The 24894-nt window shown below is 42.7% G+C and overlaps 1 protein-coding gene across 1 annotated transcript in view; it reads left to right on the top strand.

Annotated features, from left to right (window-relative positions):
• The first annotated feature begins 840 nt into the window (after nt 1-840).
• The window catches only part of LOC132781548 (uncharacterized), a 30295-nt gene continuing 6241 nt past the window's right edge, over nt 841-24894 (top strand). The window contains exons 1-26 of the mRNA XM_067473475.1: nt 841-849; nt 1158-1372; nt 3129-3232; nt 3827-3942; nt 4078-4227; nt 4683-4894; nt 5293-5378; nt 6645-6775; nt 7058-7204; nt 7318-7508; nt 9105-9187; nt 9318-9454; nt 10952-11076; nt 12045-12180; nt 13511-13729; nt 14504-14674; nt 15993-16139; nt 16480-16529; nt 17042-17162; nt 18748-18833; nt 19529-19655; nt 21104-21294; nt 21560-21650; nt 21729-21870; nt 22954-23138; nt 23505-23660. Coding sequence (XP_067329576.1) covers nt 841-849; nt 1158-1372; nt 3129-3232; nt 3827-3942; nt 4078-4227; nt 4683-4894; nt 5293-5378; nt 6645-6775; nt 7058-7204; nt 7318-7508; nt 9105-9187; nt 9318-9454; nt 10952-11076; nt 12045-12180; nt 13511-13729; nt 14504-14674; nt 15993-16139; nt 16480-16529; nt 17042-17162; nt 18748-18833; nt 19529-19655; nt 21104-21294; nt 21560-21650; nt 21729-21870; nt 22954-23138; nt 23505-23660 — 3528 coding nt within the window. The remainder of the gene's footprint in view (nt 850-1157; nt 1373-3128; nt 3233-3826; nt 3943-4077; nt 4228-4682; nt 4895-5292; nt 5379-6644; nt 6776-7057; nt 7205-7317; nt 7509-9104; nt 9188-9317; nt 9455-10951; nt 11077-12044; nt 12181-13510; nt 13730-14503; nt 14675-15992; nt 16140-16479; nt 16530-17041; nt 17163-18747; nt 18834-19528; nt 19656-21103; nt 21295-21559; nt 21651-21728; nt 21871-22953; nt 23139-23504; nt 23661-24894) is intronic.

A 24894-nucleotide genomic window follows, 5' to 3' on the forward strand; every position in this document is an offset into this window, starting at 1 on the left:
AAGATTGGACTCTTATTGCCTAATTTGTGTTATCGCAATGGCGGAAATAATAGAAAAGACACTCCATAAATAAGGCATAGTGACCTATGACAGTCCTCAGGATTTGGACTATTTCAACCGTCCACATTTGCTGGAGTTAAGGGAATAAGGACCCCTGTGAAAGTGAGAAAACACAAATAAATAAATGGCTGGGTTTTTAAAAACTGGAGGGAGCACTTCTCTTTACACATTTCCAGGTCTTCTAGCATTGCTCTGTCATTGAATTCCAGTGGAAGATGACCACAGAATTACATAGGCTGAATCTACGCTGCCATATAATATTTGATCTTTTATGAGCCCTCTGTAGCGCAGCGGGTTAAACCGCCAAGCTGCTGAACTTGCTGACTCTTTGTGTGTATATAGTTCCAAAACCTGAGCCAGGTGAACCGGACTTTCATTGGGAGTGCCTTGGACTTTTCGCTGCGGAGGAAGGCGGACATCCCACTCGACGTGGTTCGGGTCCTGGTCAGCGAAGTGGATGCGGAGGAGCTGGAGGCAGCGCTGGAGAGCTTCAATACCAAGGTAGAAGCAAAACTGTTTGGAGGGAGCAGGTCTAGAAGAGCATGGGTGCATCTACACCAGGCATGGGCCAATTTCGGCCCTCCAGGTGTTTTGGACTTCAACTCCCACAATTCCTAACAGCCAATTGTGGGAGTTGAAGTCCAAAACACCTGGAGGGCCCATGTTTGCCCATACTTGAGCTACATATTTATAAGTCCAGTCTGAAGTGTAATAATAATAATAATAATAATAATAATAATAATAGATTAATTATCAACCTCTTCTTGCAGCAACAAGGGTATGGAGTGTGTATATATGTGTGTATGTGTTTAAATACACACACAAACACATATATATCCATAAGCATATTTCTATATCCAAGACATTTTAATATATTAATTTATATTCAGATGAAAACATTATCAAGGGAGCCAGAGTTGTATTTTAATTTGCTGGGAATCTCTTTTCGGGACAGTAATTACTCTCCTAACTCTGGCTGCATCTATGGACATTGGATGCTTTTGCTTGATTCCAGACTTTCCTTTTCATTTGCCTACCACATTTGGCCGATAGCGATGTTCAGTATCTTCATAAAGAGTCATCTCTCCTCCTTGTAGATTGTGAACTCTTCGCTCATTGCCTCCAACTGGAAAGTGGTCATCTTGAGAGCTTTATGGGAGGAGAGGCTGCAAAAGGAGGACCGCTTCAACGAGACTGAGTTTGTGTCCGCCTGGTTCCAGCGGAGACTCCGGCCTTTTATATCGGCCATCCCTACCGACCTCCTGCAATGCCTCCAGAATGAAAGCTTGCAGTGTGGACAATACCAGGCAATGTATGCAGTGTTTATTGGTCTTCTTCATCATCATCATCAAGTTGACTTTGACTTTGGAGACCTCCAAGTCAGCTTTGCAAGACCTTTGCTCATGCTTTCATGGCCAGAATCACTGGGTTGCTGTGAGTTTTTCAGGTTGTATGGCCATCTTCCAGCAGCATTCTCTACGGATGTTTCGCCTGTGTCTGTGTTTGGCATGTGCAGAAGCCTGTTGGCAATGAAGCAAGTGAGGTGTATATATACCAGTGGAATAATGTCTAAGGTGGGAGAAAGAACCCTTGTCTGTTTAAAAAAAAGTGTGAATGTTGCAATTAGCAAGCTTGAATAGCATTTGAGTAACCATGAAGTTTGCAAAGTCAATCAGTGAAGGTATCTGGCTGTTGTTGCCTGAAGGCATCCTCTGTTTTGGAGGTATTATCTATCAATTGATTGTTTGCTATCTGGATTTCTCCTGTTTCAGAGTTTTGTTTTGTTTTGTTTGTCGTGTCAGGAGCGACTTGAGAAATTGCAAGTTGCTTCTGGTGTGAGAGAATTGGCCATCTGCAAAGACATTGTCCAGAGGACGCCAAGATGGTTTGATGTTTTACCATCCTTATGGGAGGCTACTCTCATGCCCCCACATGAGGAGCTGGAGCTGATAGAGGGAGCTCATCCGCGCTCTCTCTGGATTCGAACCTGTGACCTGTCGGTCTTCAGTCCTGCCGGCACATGGGTTTAACCCACTGCACCACCGGGGCTCCATTTCAGAGTGGTGTTCATTATTTACTGTCTTGATTCTGGTGTTTTTGTTTTTTTTTAATATTGGTAACCAGATTTTATTCATTTTCATTGTATCCTCCTTTCTTTCAAATTGTCTACGTGCTTCATGGGGACAAGGTTTTAACCCATTACTGTGGTGCAACAGGTTAAACCCTTGTGCCGGCAGGACTGAAGACCAACAGGTCGCAGGTTTAAATATGGGGAGAGCACGGATGAGCTCCCTCTGTCAGCTCTGGCTCCCCATGTGGAGACATGAGAGAAGCCTCCCACAAGGATGGTAAAACATCAAAACTATCCGGGCATCCCCTGGGCAATGTCCTTGCAGACGGCCAATTCTCTCACGCTAGAAGTAACTTGCAGTTTCTCAAGTTGTTCCTGACACGAAAAAAAATGTGGATTTCAAAGGCTTCTGGCATAATGGTTGTGGCAATGGTTGTAGTGTGACATAATGGAGAACTCCAGACAGCAAACAATGAAGTGCCAGTTAACACCTCCCAAAGAGAGGGTGCCTCCAGGAAACAAAGGCCAGGCTACCTTCATGCAGATACCCTCATTTATTGACTTTGCAAACTTCATGGCTACTCAATGCTATTCAAACTTGCTAATTGCAACATGAACACTTGCTTTAAACAGACGAGGGGTCTTTCTCCCACCCTGGACATTATTCCACAGATATATAGACACTCCATTCCTTCACTAGCAATAGAACCTCTGAAGATGGCACAGGTGAAACGTCAGGAGAGAATGCTACTGGAACATGGCCATGAAAGCCTTTGACCACACATTAATATGTTTTCTAACAAGTCCAGACTTTTCATAATGTTTCCAAAATATTACAGAATCAATCTCGTTGTCTTGGCTTCATACTTACTTTGCATTAGGACCCACTTATTGGTCTTTTTTTTAAAAGCCACTCTCTGTAGAACTCTCCTCCAGGATCATATCTCAGAGGATGCTCTTCCAAAGAAAAACAGAACCAATTCTTCTTTTTCTACAGTGTTAAAGGTCTAGACGCGGAGTTTGTGAAGATGAACCACTCCATTCAGGAGGACGTCTTCCATTCTTTCCAGCTTCCCTATTTGCAAGCATTGGATTCCAATGGTAAGTAAGGTCTCCAAACTATCAAGGATCCGATAGTTACTATTGAGGAATACTGCAATCTCTTGGCCTTATCCCAAATAAGTTACTTCCTCCACCTCTGTTGTAATGCTCTGCTTTGCAAATGGCAAAGTCGGGAGTAAACATTTTGCAAGGCTCTGCAATTTGGCAAGATAGTATATGCCTTTCATATATTATAATGGAGAAGAGAACAGAAGCTTCTGTTTTGGTCCATCAAGCTGGGTCCAAGATCCTAGCCTGACTTCAGTGGATTCCATGTCAATAGTGAATCCAAACTGGGTTTCAATCCAAATTACAAGGCAGATTATCCATGAACCCCAAATGGGTTCAATGCTTTCAAAAGTTGGACCCAGACTTCTGATCTCCAGACAGATGCCCAGACATCCTCCAGAGAAGCGATTTTTCAATATTATTTTCCAAAGTTCAGCACCATAGACAGCTCTTTGCAGCCTATGCCAAAGCATAATTGATCCTTTCACTTCATTCAAGCAGTGAGGAGAGGCAGGAAATAAAGAAATACCGTTTATTATTATTATTATTATTATTATTATTATTATTATTGCTATTATATTTTAGGGTCGGCTTGTACTGGAGACCTCAACAGTGCCACATGGCTGGCGGCCAATTTCGGAAGATTCAGCCGCTTTGCGAAATATCAAGACTTCCTTTCCCTGAACTCCAGATTCAATGTGGTAAATAGTTTGCTCAGGGATAGATGGAAATGCATCCTCTGCTATTGCCTTCCTCTGAGGCTGAGAGAGTGTCACCTTGGCTGCAAGTTCAGAGCATCCCGAGACTTGCACTGATCCTTGCCTTCTTGTCTCCAGTGGGATGTCCTTGGGAACCTCACCGTGAAGCAACTTGCACAACTGTCAGCCTCCGCAGGCACCTTGAGGACTCCGAGAGATGCGGAAACCGTGATGAGCCTCATAGAAACCTCCACATTGACAGAGTTCATGGATGAATTCAACAGACAGGTATATCAGGAAGCCTGTTGTTCTTTGGAAAGACTGTTTGTGATAACATCTCAGTTCAAAGACATGGCTCAGTTCGTCTGGAATATCAGTGTTTGCAAAGAGGCCAACTGAAAGCATGATGTTGGGTGCACCCTCTTTCATAGAATGAATGCTGTTCTGCACCATTTAACCTTCTCTGGCGCCATGTTATAGACCCTGGGATTTGTAATTTTACTAAGGGTGCGTCTACACTGTAAAGTGAATGCATTTAGATATCACTTTAAACTGTCCCGACACAATGCTATGGAGTCCTGGGAGTTGTAGCTTCTGCAGCATTGTGTGGCTAAGAAGGTGAAAGTCCTTGCAAAAACTACAACTCCCACAATTCAATGGAAGTTAAAACTATGTCAAACTGCATTAAGTATAAGATGTAGCAGTTAGTTTATTAATCCCTCATTTCTTTTCTTGGTTTCTAGAGCAACCTGAGCCTGGCCAACGAGATCCAAGCCAGCCTCCTGAGCCGGGTTCTGACTTTAGCACAGCCGATATTCCAGGAAGCAGATGATGCTGAATTCCTCATCTGGGTGGAGCAACGCCTCCCGGGTTTGATGCCAGGAATGAACGCTTCGGATGTCCAGCTCTTGTTTGACCATTTGGAGGACAGAAACTGTCCCATTGTTAATGCCATGTAAGAGTTATTTCACCCATTATAATTTTTCAAAGGATGTACCCATGGTAAAGGTAAAGGTTTCCCGTTGACATTATGTCTAGTTGTGTCTGACTCTGGGGAGTGGTGCTCATCCCCATTTGGATGTACCCAAACGCGTGTGCACAAGGTTGAAAAATGGTTCATATGAAATGACCCCAGGTCAATTCTCCAAGAGAACCCTTTCAGAGGGACGTGTAGGTTCTCTCATTTGATTCGATGGGCAACCTTATGGACATTGACCATAAGGTTATGTTAGAGGACCTAGAGATTCCTAAAGAGGTGATCTCCCAACTATTTATTTTCCATTAGTCACAAATACTCCACTTTCGTAGGGGCCTGGTGAATTTGGAACACTTAATGCTTTTGCTTTCTTTTAGGGTCACTTTGCTTAACGCTTCCATTGGGGATATCAGCAATGTCACCAGGCAAAGCATTTGCAAAGCGATCTTGACTTTCAACTCAAGTAAGCAATTATCCGCTGCATAGCACTTTGTCCTCCAAAGCACTTTATATTGTTTTAGGTCTGCTCGTATGTTCCCACAAACCGCCCCATCACTTTTTTGCCCATGTCCAGCATTATTTTTTAATCTTTTAATTTTAATTACATTTGGCCTACCCATAGATTTTAAAGTGTGTTGTCCTATTGATAATGCTTGTGTTATTGCTTTATTGTTTTGTTGTTTTTAAATTGCTTGCATTGTTATTGCTTGTATTATTGTATTTTGGGCTCGGCCTCATGTAAGCCACACCGAGTTTTCTTGGGGAGATGGTAGTGGGGTATAAATAAAGTGTTAGTATTATTATTATTATTATTATTATTATTATTATTGTACTTTAAATGGCATCACTGGAAAGACTGAGACTATTAGATAGGAATGCATTGATTGTAACCCCATTGTGCAAAACTTGTTGGAAAATACAGTTCTAATGGACATGTGGTCACATTCCTACTGAAGGGTTAAATGGGTGATGATGTGTAACTTGAGGGACAGGCAAAGATACTGAGTCATGACCATGTGACAGGCATGACAAGTGTGGCATCATTCACTGTCATTCCCGTTTGATGATCAGAAGCAACTGGTATAAAAGTGGACAGGAAGCATGTACTCTCTCTCTCTCAGCATGATTCTCTCGCTTCTTGCTGTACATCTGTTGCTGATATCTGTATTTGTCTTGAGTATATCTCTGTATACACTGATAGGAGATCGAGGATCTTGATGTGTGTGTATATAACTGTACATAAAGTGACATGTCAAGATTAAAAGCCTCCACTGTGAGTTTTGGATGAAAACCAGAGTAAAAGAGTTTTCTTAAAACAGTGAGTGGCACAAGATCAGGCTGTGCAATAAAACTCTGCTGTCAACTGATAAGGACTCTGCAATGTTTGGGTTGATTTTAATATCTTGACTCTGAGACAATCAGTCCAGTGCACAGCATAGGGAGGGTGTGATTGATGCAGGAGAAAACTATAAATCACGCAACTATCCCTCTGTTTTCCAACGGAGGTTTCCATAAAGGAATACGAGAACACCCGATGGATGTATATTGATTACATTTTGAGAATGGGGTGTTATTAAGGAGGGTCTAATAACCAAATGTTTGAGATCCCGAAACACTGGATGGTTTTCCAAACCTGAAATCCAGACATTTGGACTAATCTAATTGTTTACTCCTCCTTTTCTTTTTTCCATCCATCCATCTGATTCTTTCTTCTCTTCAAATTATGTAGACTCTTCACTCAGATGCTACGCTACAAATGCCAGCTTTTCCATCTTCTTAGAAGAGATGTTTCAGGGGTTTGCAAACTTTCTGACTTTGAGAGACCTGGGCACTTTAATCCCTGCATCTGACCTTCAGAAGGTAACATTAATATCATCCAATGTTTCCATTCTAGGTAACCGACAACATAATGGGGAGTCTTGTGCTGAATTTACCAATGGAGATAGTTTTGCAAAACCAATAATATGCCATATATCCATAAATATTTTCGTAGTGACATTCTGGAGGGCCTTGAAAATGCCTAGAGAGGACATTTTTTGTCAAGTGTAGATCAATGAAACTGTGGATACTGGTCCCATGGATATGGGGGATATATTTTAATATCTTAATCTCCAGCATTTTAATGCTCACTTATTTTTCCAGATTGTGAACACAATCCCTCCGGATGTGGCATCCAACTTATTTGCTCAAAATGGATTCCTGAATGATGACCCATTCTTGACCATTTGGTTACAACACTATGAAAGGAGCGGCTTGTTTATCGACCACTTTAACAAGAAAAATGTTACGGTAAGGAATAAAGGAGAAAACCGATGTGGGAATTGGCCCCAACAAAGTGGGAATGAGGAGCTGCCATGTGTCCCATCCCTCTGTCCGACCTCTCTTTGGCCTCCCTTCGGCAGGACCTGCTTTCAGATGGCACCAAGGCGGCCCTCTTGGCGGGCGTTTGGCCCTCTCTGGTGTCCAATGACAATGAGACTGAAGTGGAACGGTGGCTCGAGGGCCGACTGGACAGTTATTTCATGTTCCTCAATGGAGATGTGCTCAACGCGAGTGAAACCCTGAATGCCAGCTGCGAGACCTATAATAAAATGTAAGCATGATCCATACACCATTGGAAGATGACAGGCTGCCATCATAGGGAGAGCAGGGCATCTGTCTGTCTGCCTGTCTATATCCTATCTATGCCCATCCCTGATCTCCATCTGTTGTATCTTTTTATGTCCAACTATCTATCTATCCTATCTATGCCATCCCTGATCTCCATCTATTGTATCTATTTATCTATGTCCAACTTTCCATCTATCTATCTATCTATCCATCCATCCATCTCCCCATCTCTGATTTCTATCTATTCTATCTAACTTATCTATAAATGTATCTATCTATATCTGTTCTCATGCTTGATCTCTATCTGTTCTATCAATTTATTCTATCTAATCTATCTATCTATCTATCTATCTATCTACTGCCATCTCTGATTGCTGTCTAATCTATCTATCTATCTATCTATCTATCTATCTATCTATTGTCATCCCTGATCTCAATCTATTCTATCCTATCTATCTATCTATCTATCTATCTATCTATCTGTCCATCCCCATCTCTGATTTCTTTCTATCTATCTATCTATCTATCTATCTATCTATCTATCCAGCCATCCATCAATCTCCCCCATCCCTGATTTCTATCTAATCTATCTAACTATCTATCTATTGTCATCCCTGATCTCAATCTATCCTATCTATCTATCTATCTATCTATCTATCTATCTATCTATCCCCATCTCTGATCTCTATTTATTCTATCTACCTACTTATCTATCCTCATTCCTGATCTCTATTCTATTCTATTCTATTCTAGCTACCCCCATTCCTGATCTCTATTTGTCTATGTCCAACTTTCTATCATCTATTGTATATCTATGTCCAACTATCTATCTATGCCCATCCCAGATCTCTATGTATTGTATCTATTTATCTATGTCCAACTATCATTCTATCTTATCTATCATATCTAGTTGTGCCAATATCTGATCTTTATCTATCTAATGTATATCTGTCCCCATCCCTGAGCTCTATCTGTCATATCTGCCTTATCTATCATACCTATTTATGTCAATCTCTAATCTCCCTCTCTCACATAACTCTTGTATCTATCTTATCTATTTATGCCAATCCTTGTCTTATCTCATCGCTCTGTCTATTGTGTCTATGTCCATCTCTGATATTTACCTATTCTATTGATCTATCTGTATCTATACCCATCCCTGATCTCTATCTATCTATCTATCTATCTATCTATCTATCTATCTATTGCCTCTATCATATCTATCGTACCTCTTAATCATATCTATTTATGCCCATCCCTATCTATTTAATCTATCATATCTATTTATGACCATCTCAAATCTATCTGTCTATGTATCATATTTATAATTATCTATTTCTGTCTGTCACTGATCTCTATCCATCATATCTATCATATCTATAGTATCTGTCATATCTATTTATATTCATCCCTGACCTCTCTCTCTCTCTCTCTCTTGTATCTATCATATCTATTTATGTTAAGAGTTGTCCCCAATACTCTGACCCCTTTATCCCCAACTCAAAGTCCTATTTTAGGTCAATATCCTCAGCAGAGCATGCATGAATTCTTTCTCTGATCCCATTGTTTCTGTTTCCAGCGTGAACAAACTGAACGAAAACATTGCCCTATTTGAAGGCCGGGAGGAGGAGATCTACTTCTCCATCAAGGCTTACCTGACAGGTGAGCCTTCAGGTGGAAGTTGCAAAAGCAAAAGAGAGAGAGAGAAGCTCTTTATTGAATTTCTCCACCACACGAGAGATGCTTGAGATTTCACCTCCATCAACAGAACCCCCATTTGTTTCTGTTGCAGCCACAGATGACAAACCTCGCTGCTACAACATCAGCGACCGAGGGATGTCCAACTGGCTGGTCATGTATTTTCGAAGTTACATCCGCTTTAGCAGTGCAAGAGACATGCGGCTGCTCACGAACCACAGCACAAGCATCGTACGTATCTCTCGACAGATGTACAGTATTCTCAATGCAATCTCCTTCTCAAATGTCTGGCCCTGGTATCTCCAGCAGTGTAGTCATCCAGTCCAAGTCATCCAGTTCTCAGTAACAAGCTTTCAAGGAACAAGCAGAAGAGTAGACCAAATCCAGTCCTGATTCAATTCAATCACAAAACATACAACCAATAAATTTGTCCAAAACTCCAAACAGTGTCCACAGCTCTCCAAAGCACAGGATCCAAGGGGTGAATTCAAACGTTGCCACCAGCAATTAGGTAGCACACTGCAAAGCTTTAAAATGCTCCTTTCACATATCATCTCTATTTCTGGCCAATCTCTCAGTAGATCTGAACTAGTTAAATAGTTGTGTTGGTTTTAACTATGCATTTTAAACAAAACCTGTTTTTAACTATATTTTAATGTTTGTATGCTCTGGGTTTAAATTAACATATTGAATGGATTTTAGTGTTAGCAACTGTGAGATATAAATACAGTATAGTCTCACTTATCCAACCTTTGTTCATCCAACATTCTGTATTATCCAACGCAGTCCAGTGTAGGAGAAAGGAAGAACCCTTGCCTGTTTTGCTGTTAAATTCATAAATACAGTAATTACTACATAACGCTACAGTGTATTGAACTGCTTTTTCTGTCAATTTGTTGTAAAACATGATGTTTTGGTGCTTAATTAGTAAAATCATAACATACTCATTACATAATTTGATGTTTAATAGGCTTTTCCTTAATCCCTCTGTATTATCCAACATTTTTTCTTATCCAATGTTCTGCCGGCCCGTTTATGTTGGAAAAGCAAAACTCTACTGTAGTAATAATCATATGTATAACAACAATAATGATAATAATAATAGTAGTAGTAGTAGTAGTAATTGGGGCTAATAGTACCCAATGAAAGTCCCCATTGGAATTGTTCCCAATGGGATACTAAGAAATAGGCCACAAGAGTATCCAATGTACATCCGTACCAGATTTTAACTGAATTGTTTTAATAGCTGTAGCATTTAATTTTATTTTAATATTTATATTTTGTAGGTCTTCAAATAGTACACATACGATCCTCCACTTTTGCCGATTTGATGATATTATTATTATTATTATTATTATTATTATTATTATTATTATGGTTCTGCTGTGCAGTATGTCTGCCAGATATGAAGATTATGAAACTGACCAATTTTTGCCCATTTATGAAGACAGAACTCCCACATGAAATTCTAGCCATTATTATTATTATTATTATTATTATTATTATTATTATTATTATTCTCCTCCTCCTCCTCCTCCTCCTCCTCCTCCTCCTCCTCCTCCTCCTCCTCCTCCTCCAGGATTCAAGGCAGCTATAGAAGTTAAAATTGCAATAGCGGCCAAATTTGTATCATGCAAACAATGGAGACTGTTCTGAAAAACCCTTTTGCCCCACATTTTTGAGGACAGATATTGGAAAACCTTTTTTTTTTTTTTTGTCTTTCCTTAGTTCCAAGGTCTTGCATTTAACCGAGACAACCTGGAGCTCATCTATCGCTATGCAATTCGTGACGATTTGGCAGAGATGTATGCCGATGCGATTCTGACAGTTGCGTCGGATTTCAATCTCAACAGGTGAGTGGAAAATCCTTATACTAAGGAAAGAATGAAGGTGAAAACAGTTTACGTTCACTCCCATCCCTTATGAATATTTAGGAGAATGGGAGTCATACATTTTGTAGAGATGAAGCACACTGTTCCCTAACCAGTGAATACAGAGAAAGGATATGTTTCTCTTTCCTTCCAAGGAGATATATACATATACATATAATTTTCTCCATCTACTGTATCCTTACAGCAAACCTTCAAGAAAGGCTGTAGGCAATTCTTCTGATTGATGGATGATTTGAACCCTGGTCCTCCGGGTCTTAGTTTAGCCTTAGAGAACATGAAAAAATCAAAACAGATTTTATTTTGTATAATAATAATAATAATAATAATAATAATAATAATAATAATAATAATAAATTGTTATTATTATTATCATCATCATCATAACCACCACCACTTTTCCCCCAGTTTGGAATTTAAAGTGGTTTATACTTCCTGAGAAGGAGACTCCACTGGAAGAGACCCCCCCCCCCCCACAAAGGGTATCTAGTCCACTCTATTTCGCTTTCATGGCCATGGCTCAATGCTGTGAACTCATAGAGTAGTAGTTTTACAAGGCCTTTCTTGCCTCGACAGACTACAGCTCCAATTATTCCATCACATGGAGCCATGGCAGTAAAAGTGGTATCATACTACATTCATTCTGCAGTGAAGAGTAGGCATGGGCCAACTTCAGTCCTCCAGGTGTTTTGGACCTTAATGGCTGCTAAGAATTGTAGGAGTTGAAGTCCAAAACACCTGGAGGGCCAAAGTTTGCCCAAACCTGGTGTAGAGGTATGCCGGGTAAGTGCCATCGTGGATATCGAATCCGTGGATAAAGGTGGACCTGTTCTGTATTTACCAATCTGAATATCAAAAAGCATACCACAAAAAGGGAAGGATAAAGGGGGATAAAACAGTGCAGTCTACCCCAATGTTGACTTCCTTCCCAGCCTTCCAAACCAGCTCCTCTGCTTTGCGCGGCGGTCCACCATGATCTCCAGTCTCAGCCCCGAGGAGGCCTTGGACCTCATCGCTCGGGTCAATCTCCATTGCAACTCTTCCCAACCATCTTCCGCTGACCATCAGGTGAGTTTTGTGGCGGCATAACAAGCACTTGAGATAGAAAGACATATAGCGCACCTTCTGGATATTCTAGGGTTTGGAAGAGTTAGTAGAAGTCAATAGGTAGTTGGAAATTGCCATATCCATGGAAGGGTGAATCCATTTGATCATAAGGTGAGCTCTAGAGGATTTGCAGAGGGTTTGCCTTCATTTACTACCCAATGCAAACAACGCTCTAATGCAGAGCTTTCCAAACTTTCCATGTTGCTGCCACGCTTTTGAGACCTGCATCCTTTCGCGACAGTCATTCAGTTTTACTAGCAAACCAGAGGTTAAGCCAACCCCTCATAAGAGTTTTATACAATATATATAACATATAATATACATACTATACATAGTTTCATATAATATTTACTGTTTAAATGAGGTTTGGACATTTTCCCTTTATGTTTCTTATGTCTTACAGTTAGTTCTTGCATCGTTTCCTCTAGAGTCATTTCATGGGGCTCATCACAAACATCGTTGTCAACGGATTTTCTTTACTTAATTAGAAATTTATCCATTTTGGTGGTCATAACTGCAACTCAATCAATAAATCATGAGAATTATAAATTTTCTAATAGGATATATGCTTGAACAGTACCTGCACTCCACTTCTGTAGGGATTAAACCTCTCTGGAGGTTTTTAAACAGAGGCTGGATGGCCATCTGTTGGAAGAGCTTTGATTGTGTACTTAATAGCATAAATAGCATAGATGCCCTTTGAGGTTTCTTCTAGTGGAGTCTTCTTCTCTGGAAGTTATTGAACCAAGGCTGGAAGGCAATCTGTCATGAGAGCTTTGACTGTGACTTCCTGCCTGGCTGAAGGGGGTGGAACAGATGTCCTTTGGAGGTCTCTTTCAGTGGAGTCTCCTTCTCTGGAAGTTTTTGAACTGAGGCTGGATGGCTGTCTGCTGGGAGGGCTTTGACTGTGTCTTCCTGCATCGAAGGGAGGAGCCTTTTTCATGCAATGCTCCTGTGGACAACAAGCAACACAGTCATGTATCCTAACACACGTTTTGGAAAACTCTGTTTTAATGAACGTCTCTCCAAGGACTTTATCCCATGCAATTAGTAAAGTGCTGAGGACCATAGTTTTGTCCTTTAGATTAGCCACGGCCCATTTGGAAACGAAACAAATGACTAGAAACCCATTGAATGGGCATATGTCGTGTGATGAGCTCCATCAGTAGCCATTTCTGAAGTGCAGAAACGTGGAGTATACTGCGTGTGATGATGTCCCAAATGTATCTTTGCATCCTACCTGTGCCATTCCTTCTTATTTCACATCTTTCCCTTCCTCTCCCTTCCACAGCTTGCTACGATGCTTGTGACCCAGATCAAGGCCTTTGACAGCCAGACCCTGGTGGCTTTGGGGCAGCAGGCTGTGGGACTGACCACCGGCCAGATCTCCAACCTCACCGCAGACATCCTAAAGGACCCCAAGGTCTTGGCATCTCTGGGACAGGTCAAGGGTTGGAACAGGGGCCAGTCCCAGGTGCTGGTCAGCAGGATCCTCCGCAATGGCTTCACAGTAAGTCTCCACAATGTTTGATACAAAGAGGGCAAGACTAGATGACCTCATGGGGCCCCATTTGGAGGGGGAAACCCCCCAGAAAGAGGCCAATAAAAAGGTATAGGGAGAATTCAAACTATTTTCGTCAACTGTCAAGGCTGTTAAGCACAGAGATATACGAGCAAAGAACTTTGGGTAAGTCATTCCTTCTTGTGCCAGGTAGAAAAGCAGTTGGAATAAAATAAAATAAAAATTGGCTTTGTTATATATAAATATTTGCAAATAATTTTACATTAATTTTGTGTTATCTAGGTTTTTCCCAGATGAATAAGTATAGTAGGGGTTGTTCTATAATGATGCAATGCTGTTGTTCCATAGCCGATTAACAGCATTTTTATGTAAACACAGAAGGTTATAAAAAAGCTCCTAAGGAAACTTATATTCCATGAGGTTTTCTTCTCTCTCCATTCTGCCAAATTAAAGACTGATCGATTTCCTATATTTGGAGGGTTTTTTAAAATCCAAAAACTTGCTGCAACATTTGCAAACAAATATAAACATCTCAGAAGGACAAAGCTCAGCTTTGGACCAACATCTCCGTTCCAGCAATAGCCAGCCAGGTGCATCCACACTGTAGAACTTAATGCAGTTTGGTCCTATTTGGACTGCCATGGCTCAATGCTATGGAATCATGGAAGAGGTAGTTTGGTCTTTCTTGCAATCCCGTTGCATTGAGCCATGGCAAGTGATGCTGCATGATGCTGCAAGACTTATTTTTCTGCGTTTTTTCAGCTGGATACAGCAGAGAAGTTCCAGAGCCTGGGCACCTTGGCACAGGGTTTGCCCAGCACAAGCTTTGACCGCATTTCAGCTGGATCGGCCATTGAGCTGGCCAAAGACGCCCACTTTGTGAGCATGCTCAGACGAGGCCCGGAGCACCTGGAGAAAGCCTTTGTGAGCAAGGTAAAATACCTGGGTTTAGGAGGAGCACCTAGGGCAAATCTCAAGACTGTGGTGAAATTCCTTCCTCTACTATATTGCCGATAGCACCTGGGATTTGTTGGTGGTCTCCCCTCCAAATCCTGTCCAGAGCTGACCCTGCTTAGCATCCAAAAGCAGATAAGATTTGGCACCTTACAGCAGGAGTCCTCAAACTTTTTAAGCAGAGATCCAGTTCAGGGACCCTCAGACTGTTGGGGTGGACTATAGTGCTGCTGCTGCTGTTGTTGTTGTTGTGTGCTTTCAAATAATTTCAAAGTCAGGGTGACCCAAAGGCAAACCTCTCACAGAGTGTTCTTATCAAGATTTCTTTCTCTAAGACTAAAAGAGGGACTTGCCTACAGGCACTCAGTAGGTTCAGAGACAGAGTCCTAGGTTCAAACTATGTCACGCTTTATGAAGTCTTTCCCTCTCTGTTTCCTACCATCCTTCCTTCCTTCCTTCCTTTTCTTCCTTCCCTCTCTGTTTCCTTCCTTCCTTCCTTCCTTCCTTTCTTCTGTTCCTTCTCTCTCTCTCTCTCTCCTTCCTTCCTTCCTTCCTTCCTCCTTTTCTTCTCCTTCCTCTCTTTTCCTATCTCCTTTTCTTTCTCTCTTTTTTCTCTTCCATCTTTCCTTCCATCTGTCCTTCCTCCCTTTCATCTCTTCCTTCCATCTATGGTTGCTTCCTTCCCTTCCCTCTCTCCCTCCCTCCCTCCCTCCCTTCTTCCCTTCCCTTCCCCTCCCTCCCTCCCTTCCTTCCTTCTTCCCTATCCCCCTTTCTTCTCTTCCTTCCTTCTTTGTTTATTGCTTTCCTATCTTGCTTTGTTCTCTTCTTTCCCTCTGTTTCCTTTCTTTTTTCTTCCTTCCTTCCTTCCTTCCTCCCTCCCTCCCTCCCTCCCTCCCTCCCTCCCTCCCTCCCTCCCTTTCTTCTCTTCCTTCTTTTCTTCTCTTCCCTACCTGCCTTTCTTTCTTCCTTTTCTCCTTCCCTATGTTTTTCCTACCTCCTTTTCTTTCTTACTTTTTCTTTCTTTCTCCCTTCCCCCCATTCTGGGGATAAATAGAGAGAGGAAAATAAAGGAAAGGTGATTTAAGAAGCAAGAAGAAGTTGGAGAGGATCCCTTGCATTTTGGAGGGAGATAGAGAGAGGAAAGGAAAGGGTCGTGGTGGTAGCAACTCTTCCGGTGTGGGCTGTGGAAGTGACCTTGGTGGACCAGATCCAGCCTATGGGCTGTAGTGTGGGGACCCATGCCTTTGAGGAACATTATTCGGGATCTCTGATTGGTCCCTTTATGGCTTCCTCGCAGATCTTATCCAACTCCTCCTCCTTCAATGACATCCTGAACAACATCCCGAATGAGCTGGTGGACCAAGTCCCGATCTCGCTGCTGCTGTCTCAGGGGGAGAACCCAGACCTGCGTGAAATCAACAAAAAGCAGTGGTCTTCCCAGCAGGTAACAACTTCGCCTTCTCGGGTCCAGCTAAGGGTGCATCTCTACTGTAGACTTAAACACAGTTCCATCCCACTTCACTCAATTCAACACGATGAGTTGTAATTTGACAAGACGCCAAGCCTTCTTTGGCAGAGAGGGCTCAAGACCTTGCAGAATTACAGCTCCTAAGACTCTATAGCCTTTAAGCCTTGTGATCAAAGTGGTACCAAACTGCATTCATTCTGCTGTATAGATGCACCCTAAGAGATATATTCCTGCCCCAAACAACCTAAACATAGCTTTAATTTTGTTCCTGCTCGACATCTTCAAAGTCTTTCCCCCCCTTCTCTTTAATTCCTAGGCAGCGATCCTTTTTGAAAATGTGCTTTCCAGGACGGACAATTACACCGAGTGAGTTTGACATTATTTGTATTATTTGTTGGTTTATTTTACACATTTTATATGATTTATTTGTTTTCTTTATTTTATTCATTGTATTCATTCCATTTCTTTATTCATTCATTTTATTTAATTCATTTTTATTTATTCTGTATGTATTTATTAATTCATTGCATTTATTTATTAGTGTTATTTTATTTAATTTCATTTTGTTTATTCGTTTATTCATTTATATCATTCCACAGATATATAAACCCTTTTTCCTAGTTCCAACAGACCTCACTACCTCTGAGGATGCTTGCCATAGATGCAGGCGAAACGTCAGGAGATAATGCCTCTAGAACATGGCCGTATAGCTCAAAAAAACCTACAACAACCTTATTATTATTATTATTATTATTATTATTATTATTATTAATGCCACTCCTTTTGCAAGTATTGAGTTGGGCTAATGGCAATGCTGAATTAAGCCATGAGTCCATCCTCCTCCTAGATACAAAATATTAACCGGCTCTTTTTCCTAGGATTTCAGCTTTCATCCTCCAAGGCTTCCAATGCAACGCGGCTGGCAAATTGTCAGCCGAGCAATTTTCGTCACTGGTTCAAGAAGTGAAAATTAAAAACGCCAATCTGAGTAATGGACAGGTGAGACATTGTTTTCGGAAAGCCATATAGAGCAGGTGGTTGGGTCCTGTCCCTTTAAGACCCACGTGTTTTCAGGTTTTATTTATTTCGTGTCAAAAGCATTGCATTAATAAATTAGTATAAAACTGATAAAATAGAGTGAGCACAAGCGGCTAAATAATTTTAGACTGAAACGGAGCAACAACGACCACATTGTCGGTATTTTAAACAGTTCTTCCTCTGTGCGTGAGGCAGGGCGTTGTGGGCAAGCATACAGATGCAGAGTTGTTTGTTCTGCTCCACAGTCGCACAAGGTGGAGATTTCTTTTAGACAATGCCATTTTGCCAGGTTGTCTTTTGATCTGCCAACTCCACTTTTGAGTCTGTTCAGGGACTACCAAGTTGCCCATTCTTGGTTTGCCTCTGGAGTCAGACCCTCATGGGGGTCCATCCAAATAGGATTTCCTGGTTTAGTTGCCCACAGGGATACTCTTGTTATTGCTGCAGGGACAATAGCAATCTTTACTGTAGTTTTGGAGGTTTAATAAACAGAGGGTGGGTGGCTCTCTTTCAGGGCGAATCGGATTGTGTCCTCCTTCATCGCTGAAGGGAGTTGGACCAGATTCCCTCTGGGTGTCTCTTCCAGTGGGGAATTAGTATCTTTCAATGAGGGGCTTTGAACTAAGGCTGGATGACCATCTGTCAGGAGGAATTTGACTGTGTCTACCTTAATTGCTAAAGGTGTTTGACTAGATGCCCTTTGGGGGTCTCTTTCAATGGGGTCTTCTCTCCAAGTTATTGAACTATGGCTGGATTGTTCTTTGTTGGGAAGAAGCAGATTGTGTTCTCCTTCATGGCTGAAGAGGGTGGACTAGATTCCCTCTGGGGGTCTCTTCCAGTGGGAAATCATATCTTTCAATGAGGGGGTTTGAATTAAGGCTGGATGGCCATCTGTCAGGAGGAATTTGACTGTGTCTAACTTAATTGCTAGAGGGGTTGGACTAGATGCCTTTGGTGGGGGGTTCTTTCAATGGGGTCTCCTTCTCTCAAAGTTATTGAATTAAGGCTGGCTTACTCTCTGTTGAGAGGAAGCAGATTGTGTTCTCCCTCATGGCTGAAGGGGGTTGGATTAGATGCCCTCTAAGGGTCTCTTCCAGTAGGGAATTAGTATCTTTCAATGAGGGTTTTTGAACTAAGGCTGGATGGCCATCTGTCAGGAGGGCTTTGACTGTGCCTTCCTTAATTGCAAAAGAAATTGGGCTAGATGCCCTTTGGGGGTCTCTTTTAATGGGGTCTCCTTCTCTGGAAGTTATTGAGTTAAGGCTGTATGGCTATCTGTCAGGAGGAATCGGATTGTGTCCTCCTTCATAGATGAAGAGGGTGGATTAGATGCCCTTTGGGGGGTCTCTCTTTCTATGGAGGTTTTTGAACCGAGGCTGGATGGTCATCTGTTCAGAGAGATCAGATTGTGTCCTTCATAGCTGAGAAAGTTTGGAAAGATCTAAAATAATCTTTGATGGGAAGGAAAAACTCACCAAGTGGCCATATATAGTGGACAAAGCTATAGCCTTGTTCTCATATGCATTTGCTCTTCTCCCTGCAATAGCTCTCCTGCGTGGCCCGGCTTCTGGCGAAGAACAACCTGAATGCCAACTTCACCGATTACCCTCCAGATGTGCTGCTTTTCTTCCCGTGAGTTGCACTACGTTTTCCTTTTGGAAAGAACAACAAACAACAGATCAGGATGGAAGAAGGATCCAGCTCTTGTATACCTGAGATCTATTGTCCTCCCCACTTACATAAAGGTGCATCCGCACTGCGGAAATAATGCAGTTTGGCACCATTTTCAATGACTGCGGAATGCTCGAAGTTGTAGTTGGAGCCTTCCATAGCATCGAACCCTTGCAGTACAAGTGGTGTCAAAACTGCATTAAATCCACAGTGCAGATGCACCTTTAGTACACTTTTAATTTAAGGATTGTCCTTAGTATGAAATCTAGTAATGGAGAGACAAAAATAAGGATGCAAATGCAGTAGTTAACTGGCACTCATGGGGAATGTACTTTCTGGTTGCTTGAGGGGTACTATTATATACTATATCATAAAATGCACTCTGTATTGACTAGATATTAATTTCGAAATACAGGCATTCAAAGCAAATGAAGACAAACTAAACTTAAAGTATTATTTCTTCACATTTTGGCCAATTAGTTGAGAGTATACTATGGATAGTTACCTAGCTTGATACCCAAGAGAGAGGAAAATACATCAGCTGGAAAAAAAGAGTCTTCTGCAGGAAACTCAGACCCAGTATCAGCATTATAGCTGTTAGCAATAATAATTCCCAGCTGATGTATTATCACTAATCCTTGCTGTTTATCTTTCAGCCTTGACCAAGTTGACAGCACAAACTGTGAAGGGTTTTACTCTTTGGCTTCCCAAGGAGACCTCAACCTTTTGGCCAATGGATCAGCTCAGAGGACCAGGCTCTTGGAGAGTGCCTTGAGATGCTTTGTAAGTCACATCTGTTGCTGCTTCCTTCTGCCATTGCTGTGCTCTCAATCAGAGCTTTCCAAACTGGGAAAGTCGGGACAGACTAGTGTGCCACCTGTAGTCCACAGGTGTGTCACCTGAAAAATGCTCCCTCTACAAGCAAAGGCAGAGCCAAGGAGAGGGAAGAAGGGACTCCCAGAGGGCATGTAGTCTGCCCTCTTCAATCAGGCAGGATAACATAGTCAACCCCCCCCCCCCCCATGGATAGTCACCCAGCCTCAGTTCAAAAGCCTCCAGAGAAGGAGACTCCACTGGAAGAGGTTCCCTCTATTCCACCTCCTTCAGCCAAGCAGGGAGACACAATCAAAGCCCTTCCAACAGATAGCCATCCAGCCAGGCATGTAGCCAGGGGGTGGGGGCTTGGGGGGCTTCAGCCCCCCCCCCCCCGAAATTCTCATGGTGGTTTGCGAAAAGGCCTTACTGGTGCATTATTTAAACTGTTATGTTTATTCATATCATGAATATCTGATCACCATGCTCAATATATCCCATATGCATGGGGGTATTGGGGTAACAATACAAAAGGTTTGCTATGGTAGACCCTCTTTCACTCAAACTCAGCCCCTCCTGAAACAAACTCACCCCCCCCCCCCGAATTGAAATCCTGGCTACGGGCCTGCATCCAGCCTCAGTTCAAAAGCCTCCAGAGAAGGAGACTCCACTGGAAGAGTTCCCCAAAGGGCAACTAGTCCACCCCCTTCAACCAGGCAGGGAGACACAGTCAAAGCCCTCGCAACAGATAGCCATCCAGCCTCAGTTCAAAAGCCTCCAGAGAAGGAGACTCCACTGGAAGAGGTTCCCTCTATTCCACCTCCTTCAGCCAGGCAGGGAGACACAGTCAAAGCCCTCCCAACAGATGGCCATCCAGCCTCCCTTTCGAAACCTCCTGAGAGGTTTAATCCCTACAGAAGTGCAGCGTTGCTGTTGTTCAAATGTAGGTACTTATAACTTTTATATTTTGTTGATTGAGTTGCAGTCATTATCACTAAAATGGATCAGTTTCTAATTAAGGAAAGACAATCTGTTGACCATTATTTTTGTGATAATAATATACTTTATTTATATTCCGCTCTATCTCCCTGGGAGGACTCAGAGCAGATTACAGAAACATACATGGCAAACATTCAATGCCGTTACACAATTAATAACAAAGATAGACAGTAAGAGGCAAAACTTCCCTCTTTTCCCTCCATTTCCGACATCTGGACGCTGTGCTCAACTTGGTCATGGGAGGGGGGGGGGTGCTGTTGTTCTGAATTCCACACTAGGAGGCTGTTGTCCTTGGATGCCATGTTTTTCAGGGGTGCCTTTTACCTCTCCACCGAAGTGGTACCTATTTATCTACTCAGCAAGATAGGAAGTCTGGGAAGCTCTGCTCTAAACATTAAACTCATTGCCTCTTTTTCAAGGGAGTGGGAAGCACTACTTTAAGCAAAGCGCATCTCCAGCTCCTCGGGGCCTTTGTGTGCGACATGGATGCTTCTGTCATCAACGACTCTGACCCGGAGGTTTTGCAGAACCTGAAACTGTGCCCTGAACTCAGCGAAGCCCAAATCATGGCCCTCAATGCGCACCTGAGCAATGGAATGTCTCCGTACAAGTGAGTGATGGCTCCAAAAGAGCTAACGCAGGCATGGGCAAATTTGGCCCTTTAGGTGTTTTGGACTTCAACTCCCACAATTCCTAACAGCCAGCAGGCTGTTAGGAATTGTGGGAGTTGAAGTCCAAAACAGCTGGAGGGACAAACTTTGCCCATGCCTGAGCTAACCTCTCTTTTTAATGTTTTTTTTTTTGCAAAATGTCTCACTTTCCTGTGTGCAATGATGATGATGATGATGATGATGATATTTCTTCTGCCTCTATAGGGCTCCTGAGTCCTGGAATGATGGCACCCTAGAAGACCTCGGGCCTCTGGCTTTCTACATAAACCGCTCCATTTGGAATCGCATTAATGCAGTAAGTTGACCCATGTTCTGTATTGTGCCCATATATGCTGGGTTTGTATATGATTTCAATGCATATCGTCTTCCTCAGCAAGAGAGAGTCGCCTTCTTCAGGAGCGTCTCTGATGCGTTTGATGGGCAAAGCGCGGCCCAGAAGGAGAAAACCAGGCTCTTTTTGAGGACTGTTGGCCCCAATCCAGCAGCTGCAGCCAGGTCAAAACGGGCAACAGAAGGTAAGGGGAATATGGTTTATGATACAGGCATATCGGTTCAATGTAGTCAAGGGTCCTCAAACTTTATAAGCAGGAGGCCAGTTCAGGGTCCCTCAGTCTATTGAGGGGGTGGGGGTGGACTATAGCGTTGTTGTTGTTGTTGTTGTTGTTGATGTCTTTCTCTGAGGCTGAGAGAGTGGGACTTCCCTAAAGGCACCCAGTGGGTTCCGAGCCACAGTCCAAGGCTCAAACCACTACACCATGCTTTCTGGATTCTGAATTCCTTCCCTCTTTTCTGTTTCTTTCTTTTCTTCCTTCCCTCTGTTTTCTAGCTACCTTTCTTTCTTCTTTTTCTCCCTCCCTCATTCCCTCTCTTTTTACTTTCTTCTTTCCTCTCTCCCTCCTTCCTTCTCTTCGACCTTTCTCCCTTTCTTTCTTCCTCCCTCCCTCCATTTCTTTCTTTTTCTCCCTTCCTCCATCCCTCCATCCCTCTTTTTAATTCCTTCCTTCCTCCCTTTCCTCTCTCCCTCTTTCCATTCTTTTCCTTCCTTCCATCCATCCTTCCTTCCTTCTTTCTTTCCTCTCTCTCTCCCTCTCACTCTCTTTTCCTTCTTTCCTTCCTTTCTCACTTCCTTCTTTCCTCTCTTTTTCCTTTCCTCTCTTCTTCCTTCCTTGCTTCCTTCCTTCCTTCCTCCGTCCCTTCCTTCCTCTCTCCCTTTTCCCCTCTTTTCTTCCTCCCTTTCTTTTTCTTCCTTCCTTCCTTCCTTCCTTCCTTCCTTCCTCTCTCCCTCTCTTTTTCCTTCCCTCCTTCCTTTCTCCCTTCCTTCTCTTTTTCCATCCTTCTTTCCTTCTTTCCTCTCCCACCTTCGCACTTTCTTTTTCTCCCTTCCTCTGTCTCTCCCTCTTTTTCCTTCCTTCCTTCCTTCCTTCCTTCCTTCCTCCTTTTTTCTTTGTGAGGCCAATGACCATAATGTTCTTGTAATAGTGATGGCTGGAAAAGGTTCTTGAAGAGTCGGACAATGCATTGTTGTGTGATTTGCACTGGTGGTTTCTCATAAATGGCCCGTTGATGGGTGACTCCTTAACTCTGGTTTCTGCCCCCAGAATGCCAATCGGGTCCCATCACGGCCAGCACCTTGGAAGACCCACTCTTCATCATCCTCTATGATTCGGCTGGGCAGTTTGATGCCTGTCTTGACAATGAGGTCCTGAGAGGCAGCTTGGCCACTTTGCTGGAGCAGCCGCTGCCCAATGACTACTTGACCGTGACGAAAAGGAAGCTGGATGAGGTAATTGAGTGGACCCACAAAGCATCCTATTGAGCCCTGGGATTTGTAGTTTGGTGCGACCCTAGAGCTCCCTGGACAAGGGTTGCCTAAACTTCAAATCACAGGATTCTACAGGAAGGAGCCAAGCTGGAATCAATGTGCTATGATTCCAAAAGAGGGGCTTGATAGAGAATCATAGAGTTGGAAGAGATCCCAAGGCCATCCAGTCCTACCCCTTCTTTGGTGCAAGTATACACCATCAAAGCACCCCAGACAGATGGCTATCCAACCTTTGTTTGAAAACTTCCAAAAAAGGGAGTTTCTAAGGTGTTTATCCATTTGATTCTGTTGTACATTTACTTATATTTCTTTGGACTACTTTCTTAGATCTACCCCAATGGTGTTCCAGAGGATCAGCTGAGGCTGCTCGGCTTCCTTGCGCATCAGTATAATGCAGAGGAGATCAGAAGATGGAATGTGACGTCCAGCGACACTCTTGCGGCTCTCCTGAACCCAGACAATGGGGCTTGGGACGCAGCGCCGGTAAAGGACTCCCTCTAGAATGATGTTCATTGCAAGGATGAGGTTGCGCAGTGTTCTTGCAATGCACATCATTCTTACAGTGTGGTTCATTGCAGAAACTATGTTGCACGTTGCAAGAATGACATTTCTCATTGCAAGAACAATGTTGTTGCTCATTAAAAGAACAATGTTTCTCATTGCAAGAATGGTGTTGCTCTTTAAAAGAATAATGCTGCTCATTGGAAGAATATTGGTTGGTGCAAGAATGATGTTGCTTGTTGCAAGAACGTTGCTCATTGCAAGAATGTTACTTATTGCAAGAACAATGTTGCACTTTGCAAGAACACTGTTGTAATTGCAAGATCAATGTTGCTCTTTGCAAAAAATCTGGTGCAAAGAAGCTGATTGTTTGACCTAACATCAAAACGGTCCGGTGCTTTTCCACTCTTTTCCTTCTCAAGCTCTGAGGATTACCTGGGAAGGAATCCCTCTGGAGCACTGCAGCACACCAAAATACCTGGGAGTTTCCCTGCACCGTGCTCTGACTTACAAGAAGCACTGCTTGACTATCAGGCAAAAAGTGGGTGCTAGAAATAATATCATAGAAAAGCTGACTGGCACAAACTGGTGATCACAACCAGATACAGTGAAGACATCTGCCCTTGCACTTTTCTACTCTGCTGCTGAATACACATGCCCAGTGTTGGAATACATCTCACCAAATTAAAACAGTGGATGTGGCTCTTAATGAGACATGTTGCATTATCACAGGATGTCTACACCCAACACCACTGGAGAAATTATACTGTTTAGCTAATATTGCACCACCTGACATCTGTCAGGAAGTAGCAGCCAGTAATAAAAGGACCAAGGCATTGACATCTCTGGCCTATCCTCTGTTTGGATATCAGCCAGCATGCCAATGCCTTAAATTGAGAAATAACTTTCTAAGATCTACAGAGATTCACACAGGAACACCTCAGCAAGTGAGTGTCCAAAAGTGGCAGGCTAAAAACCCGGAACCTCAATCAGTGATTGATACCAGATGAGAAACTTCCTTCTGGCCATATAGAAGACTGGGTGACTTGGAAGGCGCTGAACAGACTCTTTTCCTTCTCAAGCTCTGCACCACAAGATGCAGAGCTAACCTTAAGAAATGGTGCTACAAAGTGGAGTCTACAACATATGAGTCTGGAGAAGAGCAAACCACAGACCATTTACTACAATGCGACCTGAGCCCTGCCACAATGACATC

The sequence above is a fragment of the Anolis sagrei genome, chromosome X (genome assembly GCF_037176765.1).
Source record: "Anolis sagrei isolate rAnoSag1 chromosome X, rAnoSag1.mat, whole genome shotgun sequence".
NCBI classification, from domain to species: Eukaryota; Metazoa; Chordata; class Lepidosauria; order Squamata; family Dactyloidae; genus Anolis; species Anolis sagrei.